General features: G+C 40.8%; 1 protein-coding gene across 1 annotated transcript; it reads left to right on the top strand.

The window, feature by feature from the left end:
* Positions 1-1930: 1930 nt before the first annotated feature.
* Positions 1931-26394, top strand: dstyk (dual serine/threonine and tyrosine protein kinase). The gene is made up of 14 exons (XM_083939380.1): positions 1931-2931; positions 8660-9069; positions 12242-12754; positions 12898-13093; positions 15843-16078; positions 17412-17495; positions 17583-17759; positions 20619-20748; positions 21240-21396; positions 22251-22383; positions 22498-22611; positions 23372-23486; positions 23782-23916; positions 25834-26394. The coding sequence occupies exons 1-14, from the start codon at positions 2733-2735 to the stop codon at positions 26019-26021; spliced, it is 2787 nt and encodes a 928-aa protein (XP_083795506.1). The 5' UTR covers positions 1931-2732; the 3' UTR covers positions 26022-26394.
* The last annotated feature ends 1434 nt before the right edge of the window (positions 26395-27828 follow it).

The raw sequence follows: 27828 nt of genomic DNA, 5'->3' as shown, positions 1-27828 counted from the left end.
ACCGATAAGAGAGACGTTTATTGTTCCTTTTTTACACGTCCGTGCACTGGAGTTAATAATATATAAATATGTGCTAACGAATTAGTAATTTAAGGGAACTAATTAATAATTCAGGAGTACAGGTGATATTCTTTGTCCCCTAAAATGTACTGGGATCATCATGGAAAACCATTACACACAGAAAAAGTCAAGATGATGAGATAGTGAATCAGAATTAAAGGAGAGTAAGGAAAAGCCTTTTAAAGGGACATATTCTCACTTTAAGTCCCGTGAGGGTCAAGATCCAAAAACAATGGGTTTCCCAAAATACATCTTTGGTTTGACAGAAGTTTTCAGTCTCTCTGTGAAAAGTAAACTGATCTTCATGCGTAACATCTGTGATGTTTCTACTACATCCTGTTCACACTGACCACCACCACTAAGGCCTCACATTTTATATATTGATTTGTTTATTTTTGCTTTAGTTTTTCCTTTTTTTCTATCAATGTGCCCCTGTTATATTTATTCTATCTAATAATTCATTATGTGTGTTATTGTATGGTTATACAACAATAATGATAATAACAATAATAAACATTATTTATACAGCACGGCACCTTCATAACATAAAATGCAGCTCAAAGTGTTTTACAAAAAGAACAAATCCACAGGTTTAAAAACCAGAGACATAAGAAGTGAAAACAGTATTAAAATCCCCAAAAGAGAAAAATATATAAAGATTAGATCATACCATCATGGCAAAACGTGGTCCTGGAGACACTGTAGCGGGAACACAGAGGCTGTTTTCAGTGTTTTGTATTTAGGTGTTTGTCTGCTGCCAGATTGTGTCACCACAATCGCTTTGCAACTGTGAAAGACGCATCCATGAAACTTTACAAGTGTTACAAGATAAAAATGAAAAGATGGTTCTGATGTAAGCAAAGGGGCCGGAAGTAGAGAAGGGCCCCCCAGTTTACAGCCCTGGTCAAATTACCATCCAAGATGCAGTCACAAAACTTTAAAGGTTTGTTATCGAGATTAAAGACACGTTTAAAGATGGGCAAGAAAGTCTTAATTTGAATTGGTTATGGTTTTATCATTTCAGTTGGTAATATTCTATCTCATAAATATTATATAGCGTCAAAGGCGTAACTTTAGGTTGAACATCGGGGGTGTTGAGGACATTCCCTGCATGCTTTTCTCATGCTTTCTCTTTTCTCATGTGAGGTAGCCTACAATCAAGTTGTTTACATCCTGATTTCAGAACAAACTGGGCTTTCAGAATATCCACGCTGTGATGGCGTCATATGAATACAGAAAAAGTCATATGACCAGATATAGAAAGGAAAACAAAAAACTGAAAATTATGTCACACATATTTATGGAAAGAAAGTCAGAAAATTATGAATTTCTTTCTAAATGTTACACAGCTGTTCTTTAGGGGCTAAGGGGTGGGGTGGGGGGGTTATCAAGGCTCTAACCATGATAAAAATATATATTATTTACATAATGCAGAAAATGCACTCGCCTGGTGTGTGTGTCGTGGGAAAAAAATCTAAGAGCGGGAGGGGACGCAGACAAACGTCACTATTTTGTACTGCTAAATTGAGAAAATCTACCACACGTGGTGTTTATGACACATAACATTCATTATCAATAAGTATGATATATTGGATGGGTTGTGGTGGCATAATGCTGACCCTACCTCAAGTACTTCTATTATTTGTCAGTCACATCCATTTATTTGCCTGGGTATTTCTTTTACCATTGGAAACAACTGTGACTTTGCACAAAACATCACTACAAAGGGACCCATCCATGCACCAGGACACCATCTTTTTCCGAGGCCACTGATGATCCCAAACCGACGCTTCCTACATTTCCCAGAGTGCAGCGCGCCTCCAGAACCACGCCCTTTCCTCTCCTCAAACTTCGGTTTGTGTCGACTTTATGTTTTGCAGTGATTTGATTGCCGCTGTGTGCGTTGGACCTGACTCTCCTCCTCTTCATCACCACCTCCACCTCCACAGAAAGAGAAAGCATTTCATTTAAAAGTTGTGTCGCGGTCGCTCTGCCCGGTGGATGAACATGTCCGCTGTTTTTTCCGGGCCAGAGTAGGAAGATCCTTTTTTCCCCACGGAGCCTCATCAGGAAAAACCCCAACTTTACTACCGTGCTTTAAGTTGTCATTTAGAGGCAACTGGGCTCCGTGTTTCCCCCCACGGAGCTGTATGGCCCTGAGACGCTGCTGTGCTGGACTCCTTAACGGTATGTGTGTTGTGCCAGCCCCAGGCGAGGACGGACCGGAGATGCCTTCAGGGTAGCGGCGCTAACGTCGGCGTTATCTGGAGCTCAGCTAAGGTCGCGACACACACATTTGTTTTAAGCAAATTAGTTTGTAACACATCACCGCGGTGTTGGTATCTTCTGCTTTAAAACACTCAGTCAGTCAGAGGGTCGACGTTGAGTAGAAAAATGGCAAAATAGCGGTTACTTTTGTGTGCTAACTGTTACAAATCAGTCCTCGAGTTAGCCTCAGCGTCACCACAACAACAACAACAACAACAACAAAAGCTGCCCAGCCTGCATTCACTGACACTGTAGGGACTGTTTTTATATTTGTGTAATTATTCAACGCAGCTGGGCAGACAAACATAAGGAAAAGGTGTGTGAGCAGCTCAATTAAGACGTGGAGTTTGGGTGTTTGGCACCCTGCGTGACCTTTTGTAAATCACAACAAGGACCTGTCGACCATGGAGGGACCTGTACAGCAACAGAAAACTACTCATTTGGCTCGGGAACTGACGAGGACGTTCAGCAGCTACAACAAGCACACCATACAGCTGAAGAAGAACCTAAAGGAGACTAATGCCTTCTTCCGGGAAATAAAGCAACGTTACAGCAATGCTTGTGCATCGACCATGGGCTCGGATTCAGCTTCGTTTGAGGCAGGTGGGTTTGAACACACAGAGCACCAGCAGCATGTGAACATCCCTGCGGTGCTCCATGTTTAAATAAACCATGTGTTAAAAGAAACAGTTACCAAGTGATTTCTCCACCAACAAGTAGACTGAAAAAATGCATTAATTAGGGAAAACTAAAGAGATTACCCCCCCCCCCCCCTCACTAAGTGCACCAAATATGCTGAGATTTCAACACTCTCTGGCAGACTTTAAAATCCTGGTGTGTGTGTGTGTGTGTGTGTGTGTGTGTGTGTGTGTGTGTGTGTGTGTGTGTGTGTGTGTGTGTGTGTGTGTGTGTGTGTGTGTGTGTGTGTGTGTGTGTGTGTGTGTGTGTGTGTGTGTGTGTGTGTGTGTGTGTGTGTGTGTGTGTGTGTGTGTGTGTGTGTGTGTGTGTGTGTGGGGGGGGTTAGGTTTACTTTTAGACTTGGTTTATTTTAGTCCATATTTCTCCATTACAACCCATCCCAGATGACAATTTTTTAAAGAAAATGTTATTAACAACTCTTAAATTTAAAACTGCTTAAATTTCACCAGTATTTGAGCTTTTTTTTATCATTATGAAACTTGCTTCTATGGAACATTAAATGCACATGAGTGATGGCATAACCATAAAATGTAAAGTGTCACGTCCGCAGGAGTGGCTAACCTGATCAGAGTTGGTGTCCCGCACACAGAGTAGGTCAAAATAACTCGCCTCAATGTTGAATTAACAATGTTAAGCTGAAGATTAGTTATAATCAAAAGAAAAAAAATGGGACCATAATGCTGCCTTTCATGGGCAAAGCTAAACACGTCTTCATCTTCTAAACTAGATTCATTGTAAAATATTTTGGTTACACTTAGTTATCTGGGGAAAATGCGCATCACATGATTCAATAGTTCTTGATCTGACATTTAAAAGAGGTTATGCACAGGTCTGCACCGGCTCCCTGTTCAGCCTGTCCACTGTGCAGGGTTGTTCGGTCAAATATTCAGCACAGGTCTGTCTGAAACAATAGGCTTTAATGCGTCATGATAGGGCAAGGGGTGAATACTAGTAGGTGAATGCTAGATTCTAGGAACAGTTACAGTGAAGCCACATGTGTCCCCAGCTGAAGCAATGGACAACTCTCGAACTGATGGTCCATGAAGATTTTATTCACAGAGCATAATCATGAACACACTGTAAGAGCTGAGTGAAAAGAACAAACAAAACTGCAAATTTTGCATACTTATACAAACAATAAACCTTAACATGTGTAGTATACTCAGAGTAATTTAACACAAAAGTCTACTATTTAAATTAGCCATCTGTACATCCACATTTGACACATTTACCCAAAACAAGTGGTCAACCTTATAAAATACTAGGCCTCTGCTGCAAACCACAGACACATCACATACATTTAGAAATAGTCACATTAATTAATTTTCATATAAAAGAAAATATTATCAGCATCATGAACATGGAGGGTGGAGTTAGAAGCCAAAATGTACTTTCAACAAACACACACACACACACACACGCACACACTCACACTCACAAGCAAGTGAACACACATGACATATCACGTGCAAACCATTAACAAATTCGTCGTAACAAATAAAATCAAACCTTGGGGGTCTTGGGATTGCACATTGTTTAGGGCCAATTCGTAATTACAGTTAAATTCAAGTAATTTTAAGGGGAATTTACACTCCCACCAAATTATGAGTGATTTATTAGCAAGGTAGGCTATAAAGCACAAATGATTTCTACATCTATAGTGATCAATTCAAATAGAGCAGTAAACACAGCATCATAGTACAGACCTTTACAGCATTGGAGGGTGTGGTTAAAGATAGTCGTAAGCATACACAATATCACAAGAAACACACTTATGCGGTTTCCAATAACAGAACTAGTTTTTGAGCAGGACGTACAACCACTGACTGCTTGCTGAAACGCCTGCCTTTCTTGCCTAGCTCCCTGTCGCCAAGGCATATTTTGATCTTTCTCACACGTCCATCTCGGTCAATATTGGTCTCTGGTACTCTACCCAGGCACCACTCGTTCCTAGGTAGACCATCATCTCTCTCCAAAATTGTTCTGCAAGATACTGAACCTGGTGCCACCTTTTCCGAGCATAAAAGTCTTCCCGAACAAACTTGCTGGGAGGAGGCAGCACTGTGACCGGTTTCATAGTGAGTAAATGGTTGGGGTTGAGTAGTATGAGGCTGTTTGGATCATTGAGATTGCCAGCTGTGAGTGGGCGACTGTTTACTATTGCCATCGCTTCATATAGGAAGGTCCGTAAAGATGCATCCTCTAGCCTCCCCGAAGAGAGTGTCAGTGTGGATCGAAGGATACTTCTGACAGTCCTGATCTGTCTCTCCCACACACCGCATACATGACTTGAATGGGGAGCATTCAAGTCACATTGCTTCTCAGTGAGAAAAGTAATCAGACAGTCTGTATCAACTTCTTTGAGAGCTTCTGTCATTTCATTTTTGGCTCCCACAAAATTGCTTCCTTGGTCAGCTTTGATCTCACGGGCTACGATGGTGATAAAACATTAAGGAAAGAATTAATTGACATATCCAGCATTTCACTGTGCACAGCACGGGAGGAAAAGCCAGTGAACAGAAGACCATATCTTTTATGCACCCTCCGGCCTTGCTTAGAGAGAAACGGGCTGAAACAGTCCATTCCACAGTAGGTAAATGGTGGTGATGAATCCACACGCTCAGAAGGGAGGTCAGCCACCCTTTGCTCTTCTGTGGGTCTTCCGAGCCTCCTGCAGTTTACACATCGATTAATATGGGATACTACCACTCGGTTGATCCCAAGGATCCAGTAGCCATTTGCCCTGATTTCGTTGATAGTGAGACCCTTTCCTTGGCGTTTGACCTTGAGATGATAATGAGCAATGATCATATTTGTGATGTGGTGATTCTTCGGAATGATCACAGGATTTTTAACTGTGTTGGAAAAGGATGAGTTAAAGAGTCTCCCTCCCACCTTGATCACACCATTTTTTATAGGAAGCCGTCGAGATTGTTGCGATGTGATGATAGTTGAGCTCCCTTGGGCAGAAACTTAAGCTCCACTTGATAAGCCTGTTCCTGCAGATCTTTGAGAATAATGCGTTCAGCATTCTCTAGTTCCAACAACAGCAACAGCTTTGGTGGCATGAGACGACGATGAAACATGAGATAGGTGGTCTACAAGGCAAAGTGGCTCTGTAGTTCTTGTGTTTAGTGCTTGAACCTCTCTGACTTCAGGGTTTCCAAGGGGTAGCTTTGGAGTCATTTCTATGGAGAGAAATGTTTCCGTCCCCCATAGGAACTTGGGTTCTGTGAACCATGTGGATGACAACAGTTCTCAAACCTCTAGAGGTATGGTCTGCAGGATTTTCGTCTGTTGGAACATATCTCCACTGTTGAGGGTTTGTGCTGAGATGTATTTCCTGTACCCTGTTGGCCACAAACGTGTGGAAGCGTTGCGCCTTATTGTTTATGTACCCCAAAACTACTTTGGAGTCTGTCCAGAGGAACTCTTCAATATCAGAATAGCCAAGTTCTTCCTTGAGTATATTGCTGACCTTGACTGAGACAACTGCAGCTTCCAATTTCAACCTGGGAATGGTTGTGACCTTTGTGGGGACAACATGGGCCTTTCCAATGACCAGAGAACAATGTACGTTTCCATCTTCATTTTTGTTTCTCAGGTATCAGCACTGACCATATCTGATTGTGCTGGCGTCAGAGAAATGGTGTTACTCCCTTTTGGTTATCCTTCCAAAGTCAGAAGGTACGTAGCTTCTGGCTAGGTTAATCTTCTCCAAATCGATAAGATAATTTTTCCAACTCTCCCACCTTGGAAGCTCATCTGATAGGGGACCATACCAACCTGTGCCATGTCTGCACATCTCCTGTAGAATTCCTTTCCCTTTCAGTAGATATAGGGCCACAAAGCCTATGGGATCATACAAGGAGGCAACTGTGGACAGTATGCCACAGCAAGTTACTGGTTGATCTTTGAGGTTGGTACCAAAACCGAAAAACAATCATGCTCTATGTGCCATTGAATGCCCAGTGCCCTTTCCACTGGCAGGTCATCAAATGCAAGGTCAAGATTCTTAATATCAGATGCACGTTCAGAGGATGGTATGCTTTCCAGAACAGCTTGGTCATTGGAAATTAATTTGTGCAGTCTTAGACCACCCATGGCACATAGTTCTCTGGTCTGGTGTGCAAGCTGAATGGCTTCTTCCTTTCTTTCTATGCTTGCCATCCCATCATCTACATAGATATCTTTGAAAGATGAACTGTGAGCCTAGAGGGTACTCCTGGCTGTTCTCCTTAGCAAGGTGTTTCAGGCCATAGTTAGCACCATCTGGGAGACAATGCAGCGCCAAATAGGTGCATCTTCATCCGTAACTCTTGAGGTGGTGCACTGAGGTTGCCTTTCTTCCACCAAAGGAAGCGCAGATAGTTTTGATCAGCCTAATTCACGTGGAACTGATGGAACATCTTCTCAATGTCGAACATCACTGCAATGGGGTGCTGCCGAAAGGACACAGATTGTTTATCAAGTCATTTAAACTGGTGCCTTTGTTTGGCAGAGCAATCAAGACACCACATGCAGTTTATCTGGCCTCTTGGAATTATAAACATCATGATGAGGAATGTACCATTTTTCTCCTTCCTTTGAGTCTTCCTCCACTTCTTCTGCATTTCCCTTCTCAATGACCTCATCCATGAACTTGGTGTAATATTCCTTGTACCTCTCATCCTTTGACAATTTCCTTTTCAGGTGGTTGAGCCAATAATGGCCACACATTTACCCAAAACAAGTGGTCAACCTTATAAAATACTAGGCCTATGCTGCAAACCACTTACACATCATATACATTTAGAAAGTCACATTAATTAATTTTCATATAAAGGAAAATATTACAGCATCATGGACATGGAGGGCTGGGCTGAGCTAGAAGCTAACACACGGTATGCACATGTGCACACACACACACACACACACACACACACACACACACACACACACACACACACACACACACACACACACACACACACACCCACACACACACAGTTTTTTCTGACCCTTTCCCATCTTTGTATTGAAACTGTTGCACAATAATTTCCCTTGGGATAAATAAAGCTTCTTGAATCTCTTGAATCTTGAAACACACACACACACACACACACACACACACACACACACACACACACACACACACTAGCAAGTGAACACGCATAACATATCACGTGAAAACCATTAGGCCAATTTGTAATTACAGTTAAATTCAAGTCATCATGTATGTTAGAAAGAAGTGTACTTGTGTATAAAGTAGGCAATTGCTGCTCTGTTTGTTATGTAACTGTTTTACACTGTGACTCAGCATCACTGAGGATTATGGCTGATTCTCTCAATAACAGGTTGAATAGGAGGTTCTTCTGTGTGTTTACTCACACCTTAAGGCTAGTTCAGGAAATCAATGTAAATCTCTTATCATTGAAAAGTGATCTTTTGTATATTCTGGGAAAACATAGATACAAATACATGATGAGACAAAGGATAATGTGTCATTAAGTACTGTATCTCAGCTGACAATGTTGACCAAAAGCTCTGTAAAAGCTCACTAATTCCAGATGTGAACAGAGTTGCTTAAGGCTACTGATGAGGTCCACTTCTCAGTGTCATATACGTCCTTTTGTTCTGTCTGTTCTCTCAGGCCAGCTCAGCTGCATCTCTTTCCCCATCCATCAGGAAGAGTACCTGTGCAACAGTGTGGGCGCTGCCCCGTACATCCTGGTACTGGGCCAGGACTGCGCTGCCCGCTACCAGCTGCTCAACTGCCTTCTGGGGGAGAGGCTGCTGCCACTGGGCCCTGAGGCCGGAGAGGCTTGTGAAGGAGTCCAGGGCACTGTCTGCAAGAGGCGAAAGCTGTGTTTCACCCACGGGAGACAAACACGTCTCAGCTTGGCACTGCCTGGCCAGTATGAGCTGGTGCACCAGCTTGCGGCTAACTTTGGCCGCTGGGACACGGTGCCTCGGGAAGACCTGGAGATCCATGAGGAGTGTGAGGACCCGGCCCACAGATTAGCAGAGCTAGAGATCACCCTGCATCAACCACTGCTACAGGTAGGCTTTAAATCACAGGCTGTGGATACTACTACTCTCAGTACAGTGCCCACTCATGGTCTAAATAAGGAGTTTGATATGAAACCGTTTATGTGGTAGTGATCCTTACCGGCATTACTTTGTTGCCCACTGCTTTATCTTCTTGAAAGAATGAAGGTATGATGTGGCAGAAGTGTGTGCTTGGATGAATGATTTTTTTGTCAGGAAGCTCTCCCTCTCTTTCTGGAAAAACTTTTACCAGAACTGACATTAGCAAAATTAAGTTGATGACCTCAACATTAGCACATGAACAGTTTGTCTAATGTGTGCTATAAATAAATGGATTAATTCACTATCAAATAAATACTGTTCCGAAATGCATTCAAGGTTCTGAGCTGTTCTTAAAAACAGATTCACAGGTTACTGTGAGGTTATGTGCGGCCTGCTGAAAATCACAATATCTTGTGGGAGAGAATTGATTAAGCATGGTGTAAGGATTGTCATCAGTCTTTATCATGTGTCACACGTGGAAATTAGTCTCTAATCCTTTAGACCAAGGCCCCTTAGTGAGCAGCATCACACAGCCCTTAAACTAGGCCGAGCTCTTTCTCAGGGCAGCCCACCCGCCCAGCCCCCTTACGTAATGCCTCTGGTCTGGTGCGATTCACATGACTAGGCCATCCCAAACCCTTTGCTGTGATGAAGTCTCCATGGTTACAAGGGAATTCTGGGACAATAGTTGTTCATGTCGTTACAAAAAACGTTCTTGTTTGTGAATGGCAATGAAATATTTTTTTGTGTGTGTGAGCTGTTGACACACACAAACATACACATTGATTGCATCTTCACAACATGTATTTGAGACAAACACCATTTGTGTTGTGGAAATAACTTAATTTGTGAGAATGTGAGTTCATTTCTGGATTTTTAAACATTGTTAGGAAAGAAAACCCCATGGTATGTAGTTTGCATGACTCGTCATTGTCTGTTTGTGCTAAACAGAAATAAGCAAAATGCTATCAACACATTGATTAAATATGGCTATATATTTTCAAAACCTTTTTCATCGCTGCTTCAAGATCCAGCGGTCTTATCTCAAAAACAGAAAAGTGTAATAGAGGAATGCCTGGAAGGAAAATATTAGTGCTGGAAGTAAAGCATTTTCACACCACTGTTCCTTTTCACATGTGACTGAGAGACGTGGGATCTGCGGCCACTTATTGGGTCAAAAAGTTTGTCACGCGTGAGCGGACCTCAGAGGTTTTTTTTGCTGGATTATTGTTCATCCCAATAATACAAACTTTATCGGAGATGAGAGACAGAATGACCATATATGATTTATTTCCATGATCATTTAAAATATAACAATCTACAGCTTAATTAAAAGTCTCATATCTTTTTGATATTTATGAACATAATGTTTGACACAAACTAAAGCAGTGTTAAACTCCTCTTAAGGTTTCTGCTGAATGAATTAGAGATTAACGTGTTTAAGTTGGAGTAAACGGAGGCACAGAATCTCTCTGCTCACTGTGGTATTCACACACTGCTGCCATAATCACAGCAACCTGCTTCAGAGGCCAACTCACTAATTATCTTTCTCTTCATCCCAGAGCTAACTCATGCTTCCCACTTAAGCACCCAGAGTACATAAAGGGTGCTATGCTATCCCCCATGTTTCTGACCTCTTTTGAGGTACATATCTGTTATGTTTATTGCTCCATGAATTCACGTAAACAAGTCCGTTTGTTAACAAAGGCCTGTGACATTAGCGATCACCCTTTAAATATGCTGATAGAAGAAAACTGCTTTGTAGAACCGGCTCAGAGGGTAGCATTGAGTTTCAAGTTATTTATTATCGTGTGAACAACTTACAAGAAGCAGTCGTTGGCAATGAAAATATTTTCTTTTTGGCATTAATGCTAACTCACGGTGACACTTCTTAAATATATGGAACCAAATAACTGTCCCACAGACATTATCTTGAAAAGTTGTTGTTGAAAACAGCATTAAATCAAGTTAAATAGCATAGATTTTGACTGCAGGCTATCTTTGTTTCAGAGAGACTGCTCAGATCGGCTCTGCTCTTGTTTCTTGGAGACAGGACTGACTGTCCCCTTTGTGAAGCTGTTGGTCTTTTTTTGCCTCTTTTCTCTGGCTGTCTTCCCCCCCGTCATGGTCTCACTCTCAATCCCGCCCCTAGAATATTTTTGTTGAAGTTGTTATTTATCAAGGGTTAAGAAAACCTTCCACTTGTGTCATTTTGCCTGCCCTGTCACAGATATTCCCAAGACCACCGCAAATATTTATGTGCCATTTGGTGTTCAGAAATAGAAAGGGCATGTGATATGTCTGGAAGTTTTTTTTCTTCCTTTTACAGATGAAGCTGTTTAAACACCTTTCAGTTTAAATTGGTTTGAAAACTGTGCTCCTGTTGCTTTGAACACTTTATATAGCGGGCGAAAGTTTTGAGTTAAGACTTTTTCAGCATTTCCATAAACATAGAGAAAAGTAAACCTGATTATGATTTCTAATGTTTGGTAGAGAAAATTAAACTGTCCACAGTGAGATATTCAGATTATTCAGTAACAAGGACATATTTCTGATCTGAACATGTTGTCCTTATGTTTTTTTCTTCTTCTGCAAGCTGTAAAGAAACACCACTGACACCTTTGTAAGTTGAAATGGAAAACTTGTTAGCATGCAGTCACCTATTTACACATCCATTATATGTTTTACAGTTATCATTCATTTGAAGTCATGGTTCTGGCTCCCTGGTGAACAAGAGCCCAATATTCACTTACCCTTTAGCTCTGTTTTTGGTTTCAATCAACTCCTGAGGGAAATATCCATCTCTTTAGCTGCAAAATGCTCCACTATGTTCACCAGCTAGTTGCTAACTTTGCCTCTCTGATGTTTGTTGTTGGACAGGTAGTGCACAGTGGGTTTATCAGAGCAACACCATTTATGGTTCTGTGGTAGATATTGCTTCAAAAACATTCAGAAACTAAATCCAGTGGTATCCTCCTAGAGGTGTCTGCGTGACTGGATTTCACTTGGAGTAAATGTGAAATTGTGTTTAACATGGGTGAACTGGTTTTGCAGAACCACATGTCTTGATAATTGCCTGTATATAAACCAGTGTGTCTGAAAGGAAAGTAACATGAATGTTTTCTTTGTGGTTTGTCATCAGGAAGCAAAGGTCATAGTCGTGCCTTGTTCAAGTGTCCAGCCCATAGAAGAGGCCCTGGAAGACTACACTCATGACGTGATCCCCATCATACTCTATGCCATCAACCAGGACTCCCTAAGCACGGAGCAGGTGGCTGAACTGCAGAAGGTCAAAAAGATGCTCTCCTTTCCCATCTGTTTTATTCGGATCCCTGACACCATGCCAGCAGCCTCACCGGAACCCAGCGGCCGAGCGGAGAAAGAAAAGGAGAAGGACAGGGAGAAGAGCGCCCTCCATAGACAGCTTCACTTCCTCGACTTCATAAGTGGCCCAATAGGAAACTGCCCCTGTGGCATCCTCACACAGACACCAAGCCTGGGTGCAAAGCCCCAGAGCGTGCTGGGTGAGGCTTTCGAAAAGCTGCATCGGTTGCTGGTGCCTTTTGCTCGTCAAGTTCTTCAAAACCAGCAGGTTGAGGCTGCCAACCTGCTAAATGGGATTCATTGTCACTGTCTAGATCTTTTCATAAACCAGGTCAGAGGATACTGAACTGTTTGTCTGTGATTGTTTTACTGCTCGATACTGCATGAATTACTTGATCTCAGTCTGCTTTGACCCACTATGCCCATTAAAGATCAACATCAGACCTTCACCCTCTCTGCTTCCCTTCCCTGCAGGCCTTTGACATGCAGAGGGACCTGCAGATAACTCCTCGCAGGCTGGAATACACCCGTGAGAAAGAGGGGGAACTCTTCACCTCCCTTATGGCCATTGCTAACCGTAAACAGGAAGAGATGAAGGAGATGATTGTTGAAACGCTCGGCAGCATGAAAGAGCAGTTGCTGGAGGATGCTGCCAACCTGGAGTTTACAGGTTAGTGAGTGAACACGCTGGATACGTACAGTAGATGTGGTTTTCTTTTGATGGGGTTTTGTCCAGATTTATCATATTATTAAGGAAGATATGGTGTTAAAAGTTGGCGTTTGAAGAATGGAACTCTTAACTTGTTTTTATGAAGACTTAAATAAACCGTTTGATAATAACAATGCTGATTTGAAAAAAAAAAAACTTGATTATTTCTGACCTAGTAGAGTAAAGAGGAACAGCAGAGTTGTGATGACAGTGAAGACTTAAAGTTGTATCTACTGAACAAAAGTAAAGAAGTAAAACTAATATTTTACATTGTTTTATTTTATTTTAATTAACTTGTGCATACAAGGACTTGAGAGAACATTACTGTAAAAATCACTAAAGCATAAGACTATCATTATTTTGTACTTTGTCCGAACCAGGATCTTTCCATCTGTGTGCCTTCAATTTAATTAGCTTTTAAAAAAATAGTATTTATAATAATATATAGTACCGGTATATACATACTGATGAATTACTAATGTGTTTACAAGCTTGTGATTTCATTGGATATCACACGTATTTTGACATTATCAGCACTTAGTTTATCACATTCTGTGGTTTTCACTTCATATTGCTCAGTACAATCACTGGTAGAAAAATACACATTTTAGTAAATAAGAACTATTAATTTATGTTTTGTTTGTTGTGAAACGTTTATAGTCTTTATTGCAATGAAGTAATTTGTGACAACAGTGCAGTGTAGGAAATGTAAAGAATACACGCCCCTGTCTAAAAAACAACATTTTGAGGGCAACATAGTATTTTGAGCATAAAGTTGCTGTTTAATGTGAAATGAGCCCAGATTAAAATGCATACAGTCATCATGTGCCAACATGAGTAAATAAAAAGCATACTATTGCTATTATTAGTGCTTTTATATGTAACAGCGCTGTTTGTGTGACTGTGTTAGAGACAGAAATTTTAATTTTAATTGAACGAAAACAAAAATAAAATGATGGTTTACTGTAGGATTAGGTTATTGGTATAGACTGGTAAATACAGGTAGATTATTTTGTTAGATACTTTAAAATCTTGATCACATTATTTAGAGGTATTCAGAGATTTCTTTTTGTCCCCTGCGCCCCTTAATGTCGGACTTTACTGTAAAAAAGTTTAATTTTTCTTCAGATGAAACTCAAAGGGATCAAAAGAATTGTGGCAAATTTAAATAACTTTTCCAAAAAAGTGATTTAATCTATTCATTAGCTTAATTGATGAATAAATGCAGCTTTTAGGCTATTGGATGTATTGTATATTTAATTGGAAGCATACTCTCTGGTTATGAATTTTATTTTAGATTCTAAGTGGGAAATGTGATTTGCTGTGAAATTCCCCAATACGTTTGATTCTGTGGGTTCGCATTGTATTTTTCAAGAATGACCACACGTGAGCCTGGTTTATTTTGCTCTGAAATCTTCAACTTAATGAGAAATCATTCCCTCTTTTTTACTTCTTTGTTAAAGAAGATGGATGACTCGTGGTACCCATTCATATTTTTTTTAATTTGATCCATTCTTAGATTTGTGATAGTGGCGTTATTTCGGCAACACTCTGTGACTTCTTGCTTCTTCACAGGATATTTTGTTTGTACGCCTTCTGACATTTCACGTAGAAAAGTGCGTAGGCATAAATGCCTTTTTGCATGCTCGTAGCTCGCGCACCATCTGTAGAGGCTTGCGCCACGGCATCTCACATGAGTAAGGCTCATACAAGGTATATACCCAGCGCCGGTGTTTTAACATCGGACCATGCTCTGGAATTAGATGTGAAAATCACCCATTATTTAGAAAACTAGCCATATGAACAGGCGGTTTAAACAGACTTATCTACCACAATGGCAATGTGCACGCACTGTAGAGATCATTCTAATGTAAAATTTGAAAACTAAATAGGTGCTCTGTGGATTTTAATCGTAAAAAACAAACCTAGTTTCTGTTTACATTCAGTATTACTCCCCAAAACATCTGTGTGTGTATCCTTCAGGTCTAACAAAAATATTAAATCTTTTATTTTTTAGTTCCTCATAAAACAATTTGCAAATCAGATTATTTCAAGATTTGAACCTGCAGTGTCTGTCCATGTTAACTTTTTAGCACTTTTTCTTCTTCCTTTACTGGTGCATTACTGTGTTTCATGGAGGAATGTTACCACCACCTGCAGATCACTTGAACAGTATGAAAACTCCTGCTAAATAGCTATACTAGTGGACAAAACTCCCCAAATTACTTAATTCCACTAAGTTAGTAGTTTTATTAGGCAAACCTAGTCAAAACTAATGCAGTCTAATGCACAAGTCCTGCAATAAACCCTACCCTCCTGTTATAATGTTTTTAGTTTGCTTTGGGCTGCAGTTTGAGGTGCTGTTGAACCTATATGACCTTTTTCAGAGAGGTTTTTGTCCACCTTTTTTATAGCAGTGAGGTTTTGCTAAATGAGAGAACACCTCTCTGTGTAACCCAAAACCACACAGTGCTATAAGTAACAACTGGGCTAAATAAGTATATAGAATCTACCACCACCCTCCGGAGACACTTAATGTGTCTGCAAGATTGACAAACAAACAAGACAAATATTTTCTAAGCATCTTTAAAATTACATTATTTTAATCTATCTATCTTTTTGTGCTTCATAATATGTTTTCGTCACAATGTCTCGGTCCTTGCTGGTTACGTACACTGCATATTAACTTGAAAAACTGTTTTCTTTGCAGACATCATTGTAACAACTAAGGATCCTGTTACGTCGAAGGAGATCAAATCTTGCATCCACCAGATCCAGGAGCTGATATTGGTTCGTTTGAATCAGGCTGTGGCGAATAAGCTTATCAGCTCTGTGGACTATCTGAGGGAGAGCTTCGTAGGAACTCTGGAGCGATGTCTCAACAGTCTGGAGAAGTCCCACATGGATTCTTCTGTACACAATATCACTTCCAATCACCTCAAACAGGTGAGCAGTAGTTTGTGAAAAACAAGAAACCTTATTTAGTAAGCTTGTATATTGAGTGAGAGAGCTGCATCCTGGCCGCCGCAAATTGGGTTGCAATGTAATGAAACGGGGCAAGAATGACCATCAATGTACGCCCCAAAAAAGTGTCTGACTACATGATGGAAAGATGGAGAAGTTGCCGGTATCCTGCCATGCTTTTGTGTGTAGCTACTGATGTAGTGATAAAGTTACTGTAGATTTACTACAGTAACTTTAGCTAATACCTCCACTGTGTCTGCAGCGCTCCACTTTTGGAACAACATTTTTCTCAAGGGGAAATGTGCTTTGGTAGGATCACTTCTCCTTTTTGGCTGGCAGTAGTGTCCCAGTCAAACATGTGCAGTGTATGTGAGTGTTGGGATCAATTGGTAGCACATTCAGCTACAACTTCAGCCTGTCCTCACCTAAAGGAACATTAGTCCATTAAAAGCTGCGCGATGTGTAGTTCCACATATTGTTGGTTTAATTTGGAGATGCGCAAAGACGAGCCATTGTTTTCATAAAAGCTCTTTTAGATAACACAAGACTTCACCATCTTTCCCTAATGTAGTCAGACACATAACATGATTAACAAAATGAATCAGTGGCCAAATCAAACACTTTTAGTGTTTTATCAATGGTGCGCATTTTCCACGTTCGATTACATTGCAGCCCGGTTTGTGTTAGCCAGGCTGCAGCGCTCGACTGGACAGATTTCAGGAAAGTTGTTGTCATTAGTGACTTACAAAAAAATGTAGGTGGAAATGGGGTCCAGGTTGAAAAATACCAAATTTTTCCCTTTAAATTTGAGCTGTATGATCATATTTATTAATTTCTTCTTGTTATAAGCTTTGCATTTTATGAGAATGATAATAACTTGCAAAAAATGAAAAGGTTTTATACAAATATGAACTGATTACCAAGGAAAAGAAAGCTGGAGACTTGAATGAGGCTTCAATAGTATAAATGCCAACAATCTGACTCCAAATGTCTGGAGGGAATTGGGAAGTAAATATTTGGATTAGAAATTATTAAAAAAAGTCTTTTAGCCATTTAAACTGAAGTGTGAACTAACAGAAGATCTGTAGAAAAGCAAACAAAAACAAAGGGTTCAACATGGGATCAGAGACCCTTAAAAGCAGAAAGAGTGATCGGAAAAACCAAAGTGGTTTTCCAACAAATAAATATGACATTTTATGACGCGTAGCTTCATTAGTCTCCATCAACTCTGCTTGGCTAAGGCCCCAAAAGGCCTCTAGACCAACAGATGACATTTTAAAACGGCATATTTACTCCCTCTTCTCATCTACTACAGCTATTAAATGCTGCCTATCATGTGGAGGTCGCCTTTCATTCAGGATCCTCCGTCACAAGACTCTTCTGGGAGCAAATCAAACAGGTCAGCGACTAATAAATTCAGCAACATGAGTTGCAAACCAAATGGTTACTTCTAAAGACATGTACTAATGCTGTGTCTTGCTCCCAGATAATCCACAGGATAACGTTTGTGAACCCTCCTGCCATCACTCCGGAGTGGAAGCGGAAAGTGGCACAGGACGCCATAGAAAGCCTCAGTGCTGCCAAACTGGCCAGAAGCATCTGCTCCCAGTTCAGAACCCGCCTCAACAGCTCCCATGAGGCCTTCGCTGCCTCTCTGCACCAGGTGAGCCTTTTCTCTTCTTTGCTGCCTTTTGCTTTCGTTCCTCATCTCCCTCTCAATGCCTGCACCACTGTGCTCTGTTGCCTTCCTACATCGCCTTAAATATATAACTAAAAACAGACAGTAACTGTCATTGACCATATACTTCAAGTGTCTCACAAGTGTGATTCCATCTAAACATCATTCTCACTGCCATCAAACCACTAGTGGATGTAAAGTCAGGCCACAACAGAAGTAATTTGTTGATATAGAACATAGTTCCTATAGAGCTGATCTATACTTTGTCCTTTTATTAAACTAAATAGCCTTATGTTATTTATTTTATTTACGTGACGGCATGTCATTTCTGTCTCTACATGTTTGCACGTTTACAATTCTCATTGGCTCTCACGGCAGAGTTACGCCCCGGTATGCACGTGTGCGCACACAAGTGCTACGCCATATGTTTCATGAGTCTGAGGCATTTTGGTCAATGGCCGTTGATGAAACCTAAAATGAACTGAGATCATCCAGACTCATGCATTTGTGATTTGGTCTGGCAATGTCAGGCTAGTAAATGTGTGACATCAATCACCTGACCACAATGAAAGGAAAAAGTATATTTTTCTTTGATTCTGTGAACGCACTTTAAAATGACATTTGTGTGACAGTACGGTAATAACTTCAATCACAGCCGGGACAGCTTTTATTGTCTGTGAGGCCGTTTACAGCTCGTGGTTCAGTCATTTATTCCTCTTCACTTTGCTTTGCCTTTTAAGCCTCAATGTGCAAATAGCTGCGACTCTGTCCATGAAGTCCCCTACTAATCAGTTCCAGTCAAATTGCTCTGATAATTATCACATGACAGACAGCGTGGGTCACATGATCACTGACTACATTTCCACGCTCCCTTATCATTCTTCACTCCTACTGCAGTTACAGAAATACACTGAATGTGTAAGAGGAGAAGGGGATGTTGAGTGATGCTTTGCATGTTCGGGCCTTTTGATGGACACAAACATCCTAATTTAATCTAGAGAAATTATTTATCTAGCTGAGTGATTGAGTGTGGTCATAGTCAACGTAATGAAACATCCGTCACATTCCTGTTGGAAATAGAAGAATCACGAGTAGAGCTTCCATTAATTATAGAGGTAGAAAACTATGCAGTTTGATATGGAGGAGGTGTCATAAATGTAAGTGTGCTGTAAGGTAGGAATTAGAGGAAAAAAACATTCCTGGTCATACAGGAATTTAAAAGCAAAGTCTTTTTTTCTGCACTGAAAAGAATTCATGACAAAGACTCTCAGTACTTATTCTGACCCCCGAGTTGCAACACTGTGATGTACATTTCCTTATGGTGACCGTGTTTCGGCTGTTGCTCACAGAACACTTCAGGCTCTGTTTTTACCCATTTTTTTTCTTTGGCGCAGTCTGCTACACGTAACAGAATCTTAGTTCCAGTCCTGACTCATTTTAGTGCAAAGCATGTCACAGCCTGCTGCATGCAAACTGTTTTTATGCTACCTGGCATCAGATCCATACACGTGTTTTGGCCATTATATGAATAAACAAAGACCAAAAGATTAGTGAATAAGAGGAGAATAAAGATCAAATTAGTTCTTCAGATGAATGTTTCCTCATTTACACATCAGGAGTTACTTTTTGTTGCATTTTAATAGCTCAAAAGTTTCCTAATGTATGTCTTGACAACACTGGGGGTCTCTTCTTGTAAAAAGCAGATCACATAGTGAAAGGTGCATAAATGTCATCCTTTACTCTTAGTTAATGATTGTAATATGCAAAGTTGCCTAACGTTAGAAATACGGATGAACTTGGCATACTTTGCCAAGCAAAGAAATTATGTAAAAAAAGCAAGTAATACTATACATTTAATGATCAGTAAAACTACTTAATTACACTTTTCAGTCCATCAATATTTTAGGAATTACAATATATGAAGACAAAGAAGCCCGGTGACTGAATCTAATGGACTCTGTAGCAGACGAGTGAGCAAACTTTACTGCATGTCCATTTTTATGTTGACCTCAAAGTTTCAGCTAAGCGCAAAGCAAACAACCGTGCTGAGAACTCAGTCCAGTGCGGTATCATCATCATCATCATCATCATCCTCATCATCATTTTCAACCGCTAAGCCAGGGTCGGGTCGCAAGGGCAGCAGCTCTAGCAGGGGACCCCAAACTTCCAGACTATCTGCCAGATTAACCAGCTCCAACTTGGGGATCCTGAGGCGTTCCCAGGCCAGTGTGGAGATATAGGGCGCACTCACACTGTCCTTCCGCATAATCTCTCCACCTAGTCCTGAGTCTTCCCCGAGGCCTCCTCCCAGCTCGACGTGCCTGGAACACCTCCCTAGGGAGGCGCCCAGGGGGCATCCTTACCAGATGGCCGACACACAAACCTCTCCACTTCGATAAGGTGATGGTTCCTGGAGAGGAACTGTGCAGTCTCCCTCTGGTTAAAAATAAATCTGAAATACACCAAGGAGTAACCGGAACTGTGCATTAACCTATTGATGCCTGGAAAGCATCTGCGTCAATGACACTTTCCAGGCATCAATGGGTTGACCAGTCTGACAAATGAAGACATCGCCAGAGAGGTCAGGGCAACTGACCTGTAGTCACTGAGAACCTTGGCAACAGTCTCCATGGTGATGGCACCTCCTGATGATGTAGTTTGACAAAATTAGTCACGGTGGACATAGAATACAATTCGGACACTGTTTTAAAGTAAAACTAAGTCACATTATGGGTCGGTTTAACAGTTTTAGGTCTGTTAAATAACTGTTAAATGAAACCAGTCATTTAGCAGCTGTTCCTAATGCTAAACATGAGATGTTATGTCATGTGTTGGTGTTTGTAGCTGGAGGAAGGGCACACGGGGCGTCTGGAGCGCACTGAGGACCTGTGGCTGCGTGTCAGGAAGGACCACGCCCCTCGGCTGGCCCGTCTCTCTCTGGAGAGCCGCTCCCTCAGGGATGTGCTGCTGCATGGTGAGTCACCACCGAATCCTTCCAGTTAAATTACCAGATTGAAAGTTATTAGAATTACATCTACTCCTCCTTTTAACCCCTAACCCTACACACCAGGAACAGCAGCTTGAGTAATCATTTCAGAGTTTAGTTCTGAGTTTATAGCAGTTTTATAGTTTTGATGCTTAAAGGAAGCTGAAGGAGATGAATGGTGAATGTTCACGTGAACAGATGAATGGCGTTTGTCTTCCTTTCATGGCACCATCGTACGTGAAGCGGACCTCTGTTGCTTTGCTGAGCAGAAAACACTAATACAGAGAATGGTAGAGGGGGAGTGAAATGTTCATGCAGGTCTCTAAAGCGGAGAAAAAAATTAATTTGCGTGAATAGTGGAAGTACAGCAGGGAGAGATTTTCACAGTGAAGCTCAAATATCCAAGTGAAGCAACAATAAGCAAAACACATTTTTAATTTTTTGTTTGAGGTAAAAATGACTGCATTGCTCTCTGACAGGCAAGCCTAAGCTCGGACGAGAGCTGGGTCGGGGTCAGTACGGAGTTGTGTACTTGTGTGACAATTGGGGCGGACGCTTCCCATGCGCCTTGAAGTCTGTGGTGCCGCCTGATGATAAACACTGGAATGACCTGGCTTTGGAGTTTCACTTCACACGGTGAGTTGGTGAGAGCGTAAACCATCACACACAGACAGAGGGTTTGTTTTCACCTGGTTTTGGACAGTGCTCCTCTGCTCTACACGCAAATAAACACTCACAGCATTACCATTTGCACAGCCTTCATATTTTATTGAAAATGTTTTTTGTTATTCTTGTGTCCAAATTTTACATAAATCATTACAGAAATGTGAAATGACTAATGAAAAAGTGCTGCCTACAGTTTGTCTTCGGTCCGATGCACGTAACTTTTCTGTTTGGCTTTTCAGGGACATTTTATGAACCTAAAAATAAGGACATCTACGTGTGGTGATCTTTGCAGGAGAGCAGAGGGGAAGGCATTTCTAAGTGTTCTGCTCTCTGCTTTATTTTACGGCTTATTTTCTTTTAGCTGTAAAGAAGTCGTGTTAAGTTACTACTGATGAAAACCAAACATTTCCGCATGTACTCAACACAGCTGGCAGCATATTATACTGACACTCACACAAGAGGTGTGCATAGAAATTTAAAATGGCTTCAGCAGTTTCTGAAGCAGGTGCATTTATCAAGAGCAGAACTGTTTTCATTGACATGGCAGTTGCCTTGCTATAAAGGCCAAACTCCACCCAGTACATGAAAACAATGTTCTGACTGTTGAAGCCTTGAGGCTCTTCTGTGCACACGGCAGCATGTTGAGTGTCTAATGCTTGTCTGCCCCTACTGTCATAAACCTAAAGAACGCAGGAGGTTGTACAACAGTATAAATGTGGACAAGCAATACTTACGTTCATATACTGTGACTTCAAGATCACAAAAAAGTGATTATTTTATCATTGTATGACTGAAATATGCTGTTTTGCTCCTTTCCCCTTCAGGTCCCTGCCCAAGCATGAACGTCTTATCGACCTGCACGGCTCTGTGATCGATCACACTTATGCAAACGGCACCAGCATCGCTGTGCTACTCATCATGGAGCGGCTGCACAGAGACCTCTATACAGGCTTGAAGGTGACTTGATAATGCAGAGATCAGAAAGAGATGTAATATTGTTTTTGTAAGTAAAAACCTCACTCATTACTTCCAGTTAAGACACCTGTTCCATTATTGCTCAATCTCTTCCAGGCTGGTTTAATACTGAGGGAGAGACTTCAGATCGCTCTGGATGTGGTGGAGGGGATCCGCTTCCTGCACGGTCAGGGCCTCTTGCATAGAGATATAAAGCTAAAGAATGTTCTGGTAAGTTCAGAATATCTTTAGTTCAGCAATTCTATCCAGTCTTTAAGACGTGACGTAACGTATCGTCCTTTCGAAGTACTACGTATTCCCGGGTCCAAACCTCATATTTACGCAGTGCTGTGTTCCCCTTTGTTCCAACGGGTCTGAGTAAAAAAACAACAACGGAATTGTCATTTTACCCCTTTCCTATCTCTGAAAAGGTGTTAATCGTTAACGGTTCACAGGCCTGACCACTGTTCGACTGAGCGCTGGACCCAGAAGTAGTATTTTGAAAGGGTGTTACATCAGACTCCAGGTAGCTTCTGTGTGTGTTTGCAGCAGCTATATCACAACATTTCAGGGACTTCAGTGATGCGCTACACGCTGACGCAAACTTTTTATTATGACAGATGATTTTTTTCTTAAGATGTCTTTTTCTTTGCCTGCCTATTTATTCAACTGATTTAAGTGGGCAAATATCAGTATTTGCCTCTAAAATGCACACTTGCCAGCACACTAATCTTTAACAGAATTAGTTTCACATGTGCTATGACGAGTCAAAACGTCTGCCATCAAAACGGTCTGTTTTCACTGCGAAAAACTGCTCATTCATCGTTTTATATTTGGGGATGATTTCAAAGGCAATGCATGTTTCTATACGTTTTTTGTTGTTGCCTGTTCAAAGGTTAGAAGTGTCGCATTTAAGTTCCAACAACACCGTTTTATTAAATTAATTCTCTATGATCTCACAAGTTTTCTGATTTTTTCATCCCTATTCTAGTTGGACAAACTAAACCGTGCAAAGATCACTGACCTGGGCTTCTGTAAACCAGAGGCTATGATGTCTGGCAGCATTGTGGGAACCCCCATTCACATGGCCCCAGAGCTGTTTTCAGGTACGATTACTGAGGAGTCACAAGGTCGATGATTTTATCTTGGAGTAACTTCTTGTATCCAAACAGTTTAATAGGTCAGAATGTTCTAAACAGGCAGCTGCTAGTGACCCCCAGAAGTTTATCTCACATTCTTTATTTATTTGAGAGGATTACCCTGGTATGACAGTCTTTGTAACAATGTTATCAGAACATGTCACGTCATTACATCCTATGTCATTAATTATATCTAATTGTGCAGGAATTTTATTTGTCAGTCTGAAAGGTTTCCTCTCTGTTGTGAACCTTCTCCTGACAGGAAAATATGATAACTCTGTGGATGTTTACGCCTTCGGGATCCTTTTCTGGTACCTCTGCACTGGTTCAGTGAAACTTCCAGAAGCCTTTGAGAAATGCACCAGTAAGGACCAGCTCTGGATTAACGTTAAAAAAGGTAAACAATGCTTTCACACATGCAGTTTGGTTTGTTTGGTCCCAATCAATGAAAATACACATTATATTGCCTTTTTAGTTCTTTTCAGACTGTGTTCACACTGACTTTTCAAACAAACCAAGGACGGTAAGAGTGATGATTGACAGGAACTCATTTATCAGTTTTGGTGATGTGATCCGGTGTTATGAGCATTAGTCGAGACTTCATGATATGAATAATGAGAAAACGGGTTGAAACCGAATGAAAAAGACGTGTCCCATACTGTAATATAACAGGGAGATTACTGAGAGACACTACGTCACTTGCTTTTTCAAGAGGAAATACACCGAAAGTATACAGAGTACAGTCTCTGTAAACAGATTCTGCATGTGAAAGTACAATCTGTAGGCAACGAGATGAGATTTGGGTAGAGGAAGCGGTCTGGTTTCCGTTTGTAGTCTGAGCAGTATTGACCAATCACCTTTTAAACATGCTTTGGTTGCATGCAGGTAAACAGTCCGTGTGGAGAGCAAAAGAGGATGAACGCATCGGCCGTCATGCAATCACAGATCCCACGGGCTGTTGTGTGAAGACGATTTAGCTTTTCTTCAGCTTTTTGTTGCTATTTATCTGCAGTCATGTGCAGATATTTATTCATTTGTTTATTTCGGGCATGTCAGTTAGATAAATCATCATCACACAATATCTTGGTTTACAGTTCACTTGACCGAAAGGGAAAGCAGGAGAAGCAACAGCTTATCTAGTCCCACCCCCGTTACCCACAGATAACATTCAATACAATACATTTCTTGTGTCCTTTGACTTAACATATTTTAACAGCAGGCTGTAATCACAGCTAGATGTTGTACTAGATATCTGTTTATAGAGACGGCATCGCTCAACTCAAACTCCTTTCTCGCGTCTCAAGTTGCTTATTGGGCTGTAAACAATGAATGTCGCTCGGAAGGTCCAAAATATCAGGTGTTGCCCCCAGAGGATATAGTAATTGCAATATTACACAGATTTAGACACTAAAATACCACGGTTTCATCTGCTCTTCACTCCCTGAATGTTTAGAGAAATCACTGAACTCACATGCTGGCACACCAACTGTTACCATAGTTATTTGTATATGATTTGCCGAAATATAAACGTCACTTATACAATTTGCTTAGAAGATTGCTTCCTTGACAGCTCATGGCCAAAAAAATGGATTTAATAGTAGTTTAGTTTTAAATTCATGTTAAAATCACAAATCACATTTAGTGCTAAAGGTAGCTCCTAAATCTTTTAAAAATGTAGGACTCCTAAGTCACTAAGAGTAAATCAGGAATGACCTAACATGGCTGCTGATAGTCAGCCTTTAAAAAGGTATCGCCTTCATGGAGATGGCATTCTGAACGTGGTAGAGTTGGTCAGCAATGCAGACGATCTTGGCGTCGGTCAGGAGGATTTTGCTCCAGACGATAAATGTCCTATCCAGACCCCACATACAGTGCTGCAGTTCATTCGCTTCCCCATTGAAGCGTTTCTATCATTAATTCACTCATTCCCTCTCGGCCAATCACTGTGGGCATAGAAGGTATGAACATAAGGTCATCCATGGCAACAAAGTCAACCCCGCCCTCTAGTCTGATTTTAGGAGTCCGTCCCACTCCTGAGTAAAAGTTGGCTTTGGGAATAGGTTTTAAGAAATAACTCTTGACTAAGAACTTTTAGTGCTCCTTAGGAATACTCTAAGTGCTGAGATAATTTTTTTGTGAATACGGCCCGGAACGATTGTCACTACGACGTGATGTAAGTGCTGAATCTCACCCTAAAACATAATCTAGCTGAGGCTGACGTACACAAGTGAGGTCAGTCTTCAAACACCAAGCTTCGACGTTCACTGTCTGAGGACTGTCTGTCTGTTCTGGGGCTCACTTGTCTCGTCTCCAGGAGCCAGACCCGAGCGGCTGCCCACTTTCGATAGGGAATGCTGGCAGCTGATGGAGGCCTGCTGGAACGGGGACCCTTCCCAGAGGCCCCTGCTCGGTATCGTGGAGCCCAGCCTGCAAAGCATCATGGTCCGGCTCTGCAACTGCGGCTCGGAACAGAAAAGCAGCAGCCTCGAGGACTCAAACTGAAAACACTCCAGACAAACTAACACGTGTGACACGGATTCTGATCAGAAAAAAAAGTATTTTCTTGTATTTTTCTTGTATTTATGAAGAACGGAGATGCAGGTGAGCAGTGAATAATGTTTGAGCTGTTCTCCTTTGTTGGATTTACGTTATTTATGAGGAGTTGATGCAGACCACGTGCAAATATGTGTTTGATTGTTTGTGCTTTGTGTATTTGTATACAAACTCTACAACAGGCGTTTGTCGCTGATGCCGGGCTAATTGGTTATAGAATTGTTACTAGATGAAAAGTGTTTAAAAGTGTCCATTCCTAGTGTTATGAAAAAATATGAATATAATACAGATTAATTTTAAGATTGTATTTCAACTGAACATGTCTGCATATATAAAAAAGTAAAAGTTTCTTTAATAAAATTATCTGTTACACATGATTGTGTCATGAGCTTTTTTAAATTATTGATATCAATTCTGTCGGAGGTACAGTAAGACGTTTTTTTTTGTTGTTGTTTTTGTTTTTGGTTTGTGACTCCTTAAAAGAAATGTCTACTTGCAACACCTCGACTTTTTTCACCCTTGTTTTCTCGGTAATTCACAAGAGGAAAAAAAATAATTTTGTCCAGTAGACTGATGGTTTTGTTTGCTTTTCCGTCCTGTAAATCATTTGTGACCCTTCAGATTGGTCTTGTGCCCTTCAGTGGGGCCCTGGCCCCCACGTTGGAAACCAATGCTCTTAAATGATAAAAAAAAAAAAAAAGCCGCATTTCAAGAAGTTTCAATTTGTGACACATGTAAAAACATTATGTCGTGAAATGAATACTTCATACTTGGCTCTAAAATGCACTTTGAAATTCTTGAAAACTGCTTGAAGGTGAAGGAACCCTGAGGCTGAATGAGCAGCTTTAGCACCACCTAGTGAGTAAAGTACGTCTCACCTCTCTCCTGGTTTCTAAACCTCTTGAAGAGTTGTGAGCAAATTGTTGTTAGGACACAAGTAACAAATCACTTTTTTCTGATGATTTAAAGCATTTTGATCCGTGTCACTCAAAGATTAACCTAGAAAATGTAAAGTGTCAGTTATCAACATGATGTGTAGTCACATACAGCGGATACAGGCTTTCTTTGTCAAAAACAAGTACATAGATAAATGTTTACGGAATTATTTACTGAAATATTAAATAATATTAATTAAATTTAATAGATCAGCCCCATTGTCGCAGATATTTGATTCTGTATCGGCCTGATTTCACACATCAAAGCGTCACGTTGCTGGTATTCAGTTTAAAAATGAACTTTTGCTTTGACTGAAGCCTCTGATTTGGGATTTAACTCAAGAATATTGATTAAAAATCCAGTGTGTCCAGCGCTGGAGTAAATTTAACGTTACCGTAAGAGATAAGAGTGGTATTGATGTTCTCCTCTAATTCTCACAAGAAAGCAAATGCGTGTATTTCCCAAAATGTCAATCTTTTACTTTAACCATCAGCTGCAAAACAACAAAAGTGAAATCTGCCTTTCTATCATAAAGTTTGTAAACTGGTCCTTTTTTTAATAGCAAATATCTGATTTTTCCACTTGAACAACATTAGGATGATATCAGATGTAATGCAAACTATATCTCACGGGGAAAAACCAAGTTATTTGATTTTGGCACTGGTAAAAATGTGAGATAAGATGGAAATGGTAGAAAACAATTTAATCAGTAAAAACATGAAGCGGCAGAGTAAAGAGACAGTTCTCTGTTGGGATACCAGAGTTGATATTGATTGACCTGGTAGTGTTGTTTCTTATGGCATGAAATGTATACATTAAA

Source organism: Echiichthys vipera (assembly GCF_963691815.1).
Source record: "Echiichthys vipera genome assembly, chromosome: X".
Classification (NCBI taxonomy): domain Eukaryota; kingdom Metazoa; phylum Chordata; class Actinopteri; order Perciformes; family Trachinidae; genus Echiichthys; species Echiichthys vipera.
This window is presented reverse-complemented; position numbering and strand designations above follow the sequence as displayed.

Bases quoted from the DNA above. Each gene is read 5' to 3' on its own strand.
- dstyk (XM_083939380.1), top strand. From the start codon at position 2,733: ATGGAGGGACCTGTACAGCAACAGAAAACTACTCATTTGGCTCGGGAA. The intron at 20,749-21,239 runs GTGAGTCACCAC...GCTCTCTGACAG, and splicing joins CAGGGATGTGCTGCTGCATG to GCAAGCCTAAGCTCGGACGA. The intron at 22,384-22,497 runs GTGACTTGATAA...AATCTCTTCCAG, and splicing joins ACCTCTATACAGGCTTGAAG to GCTGGTTTAATACTGAGGGA.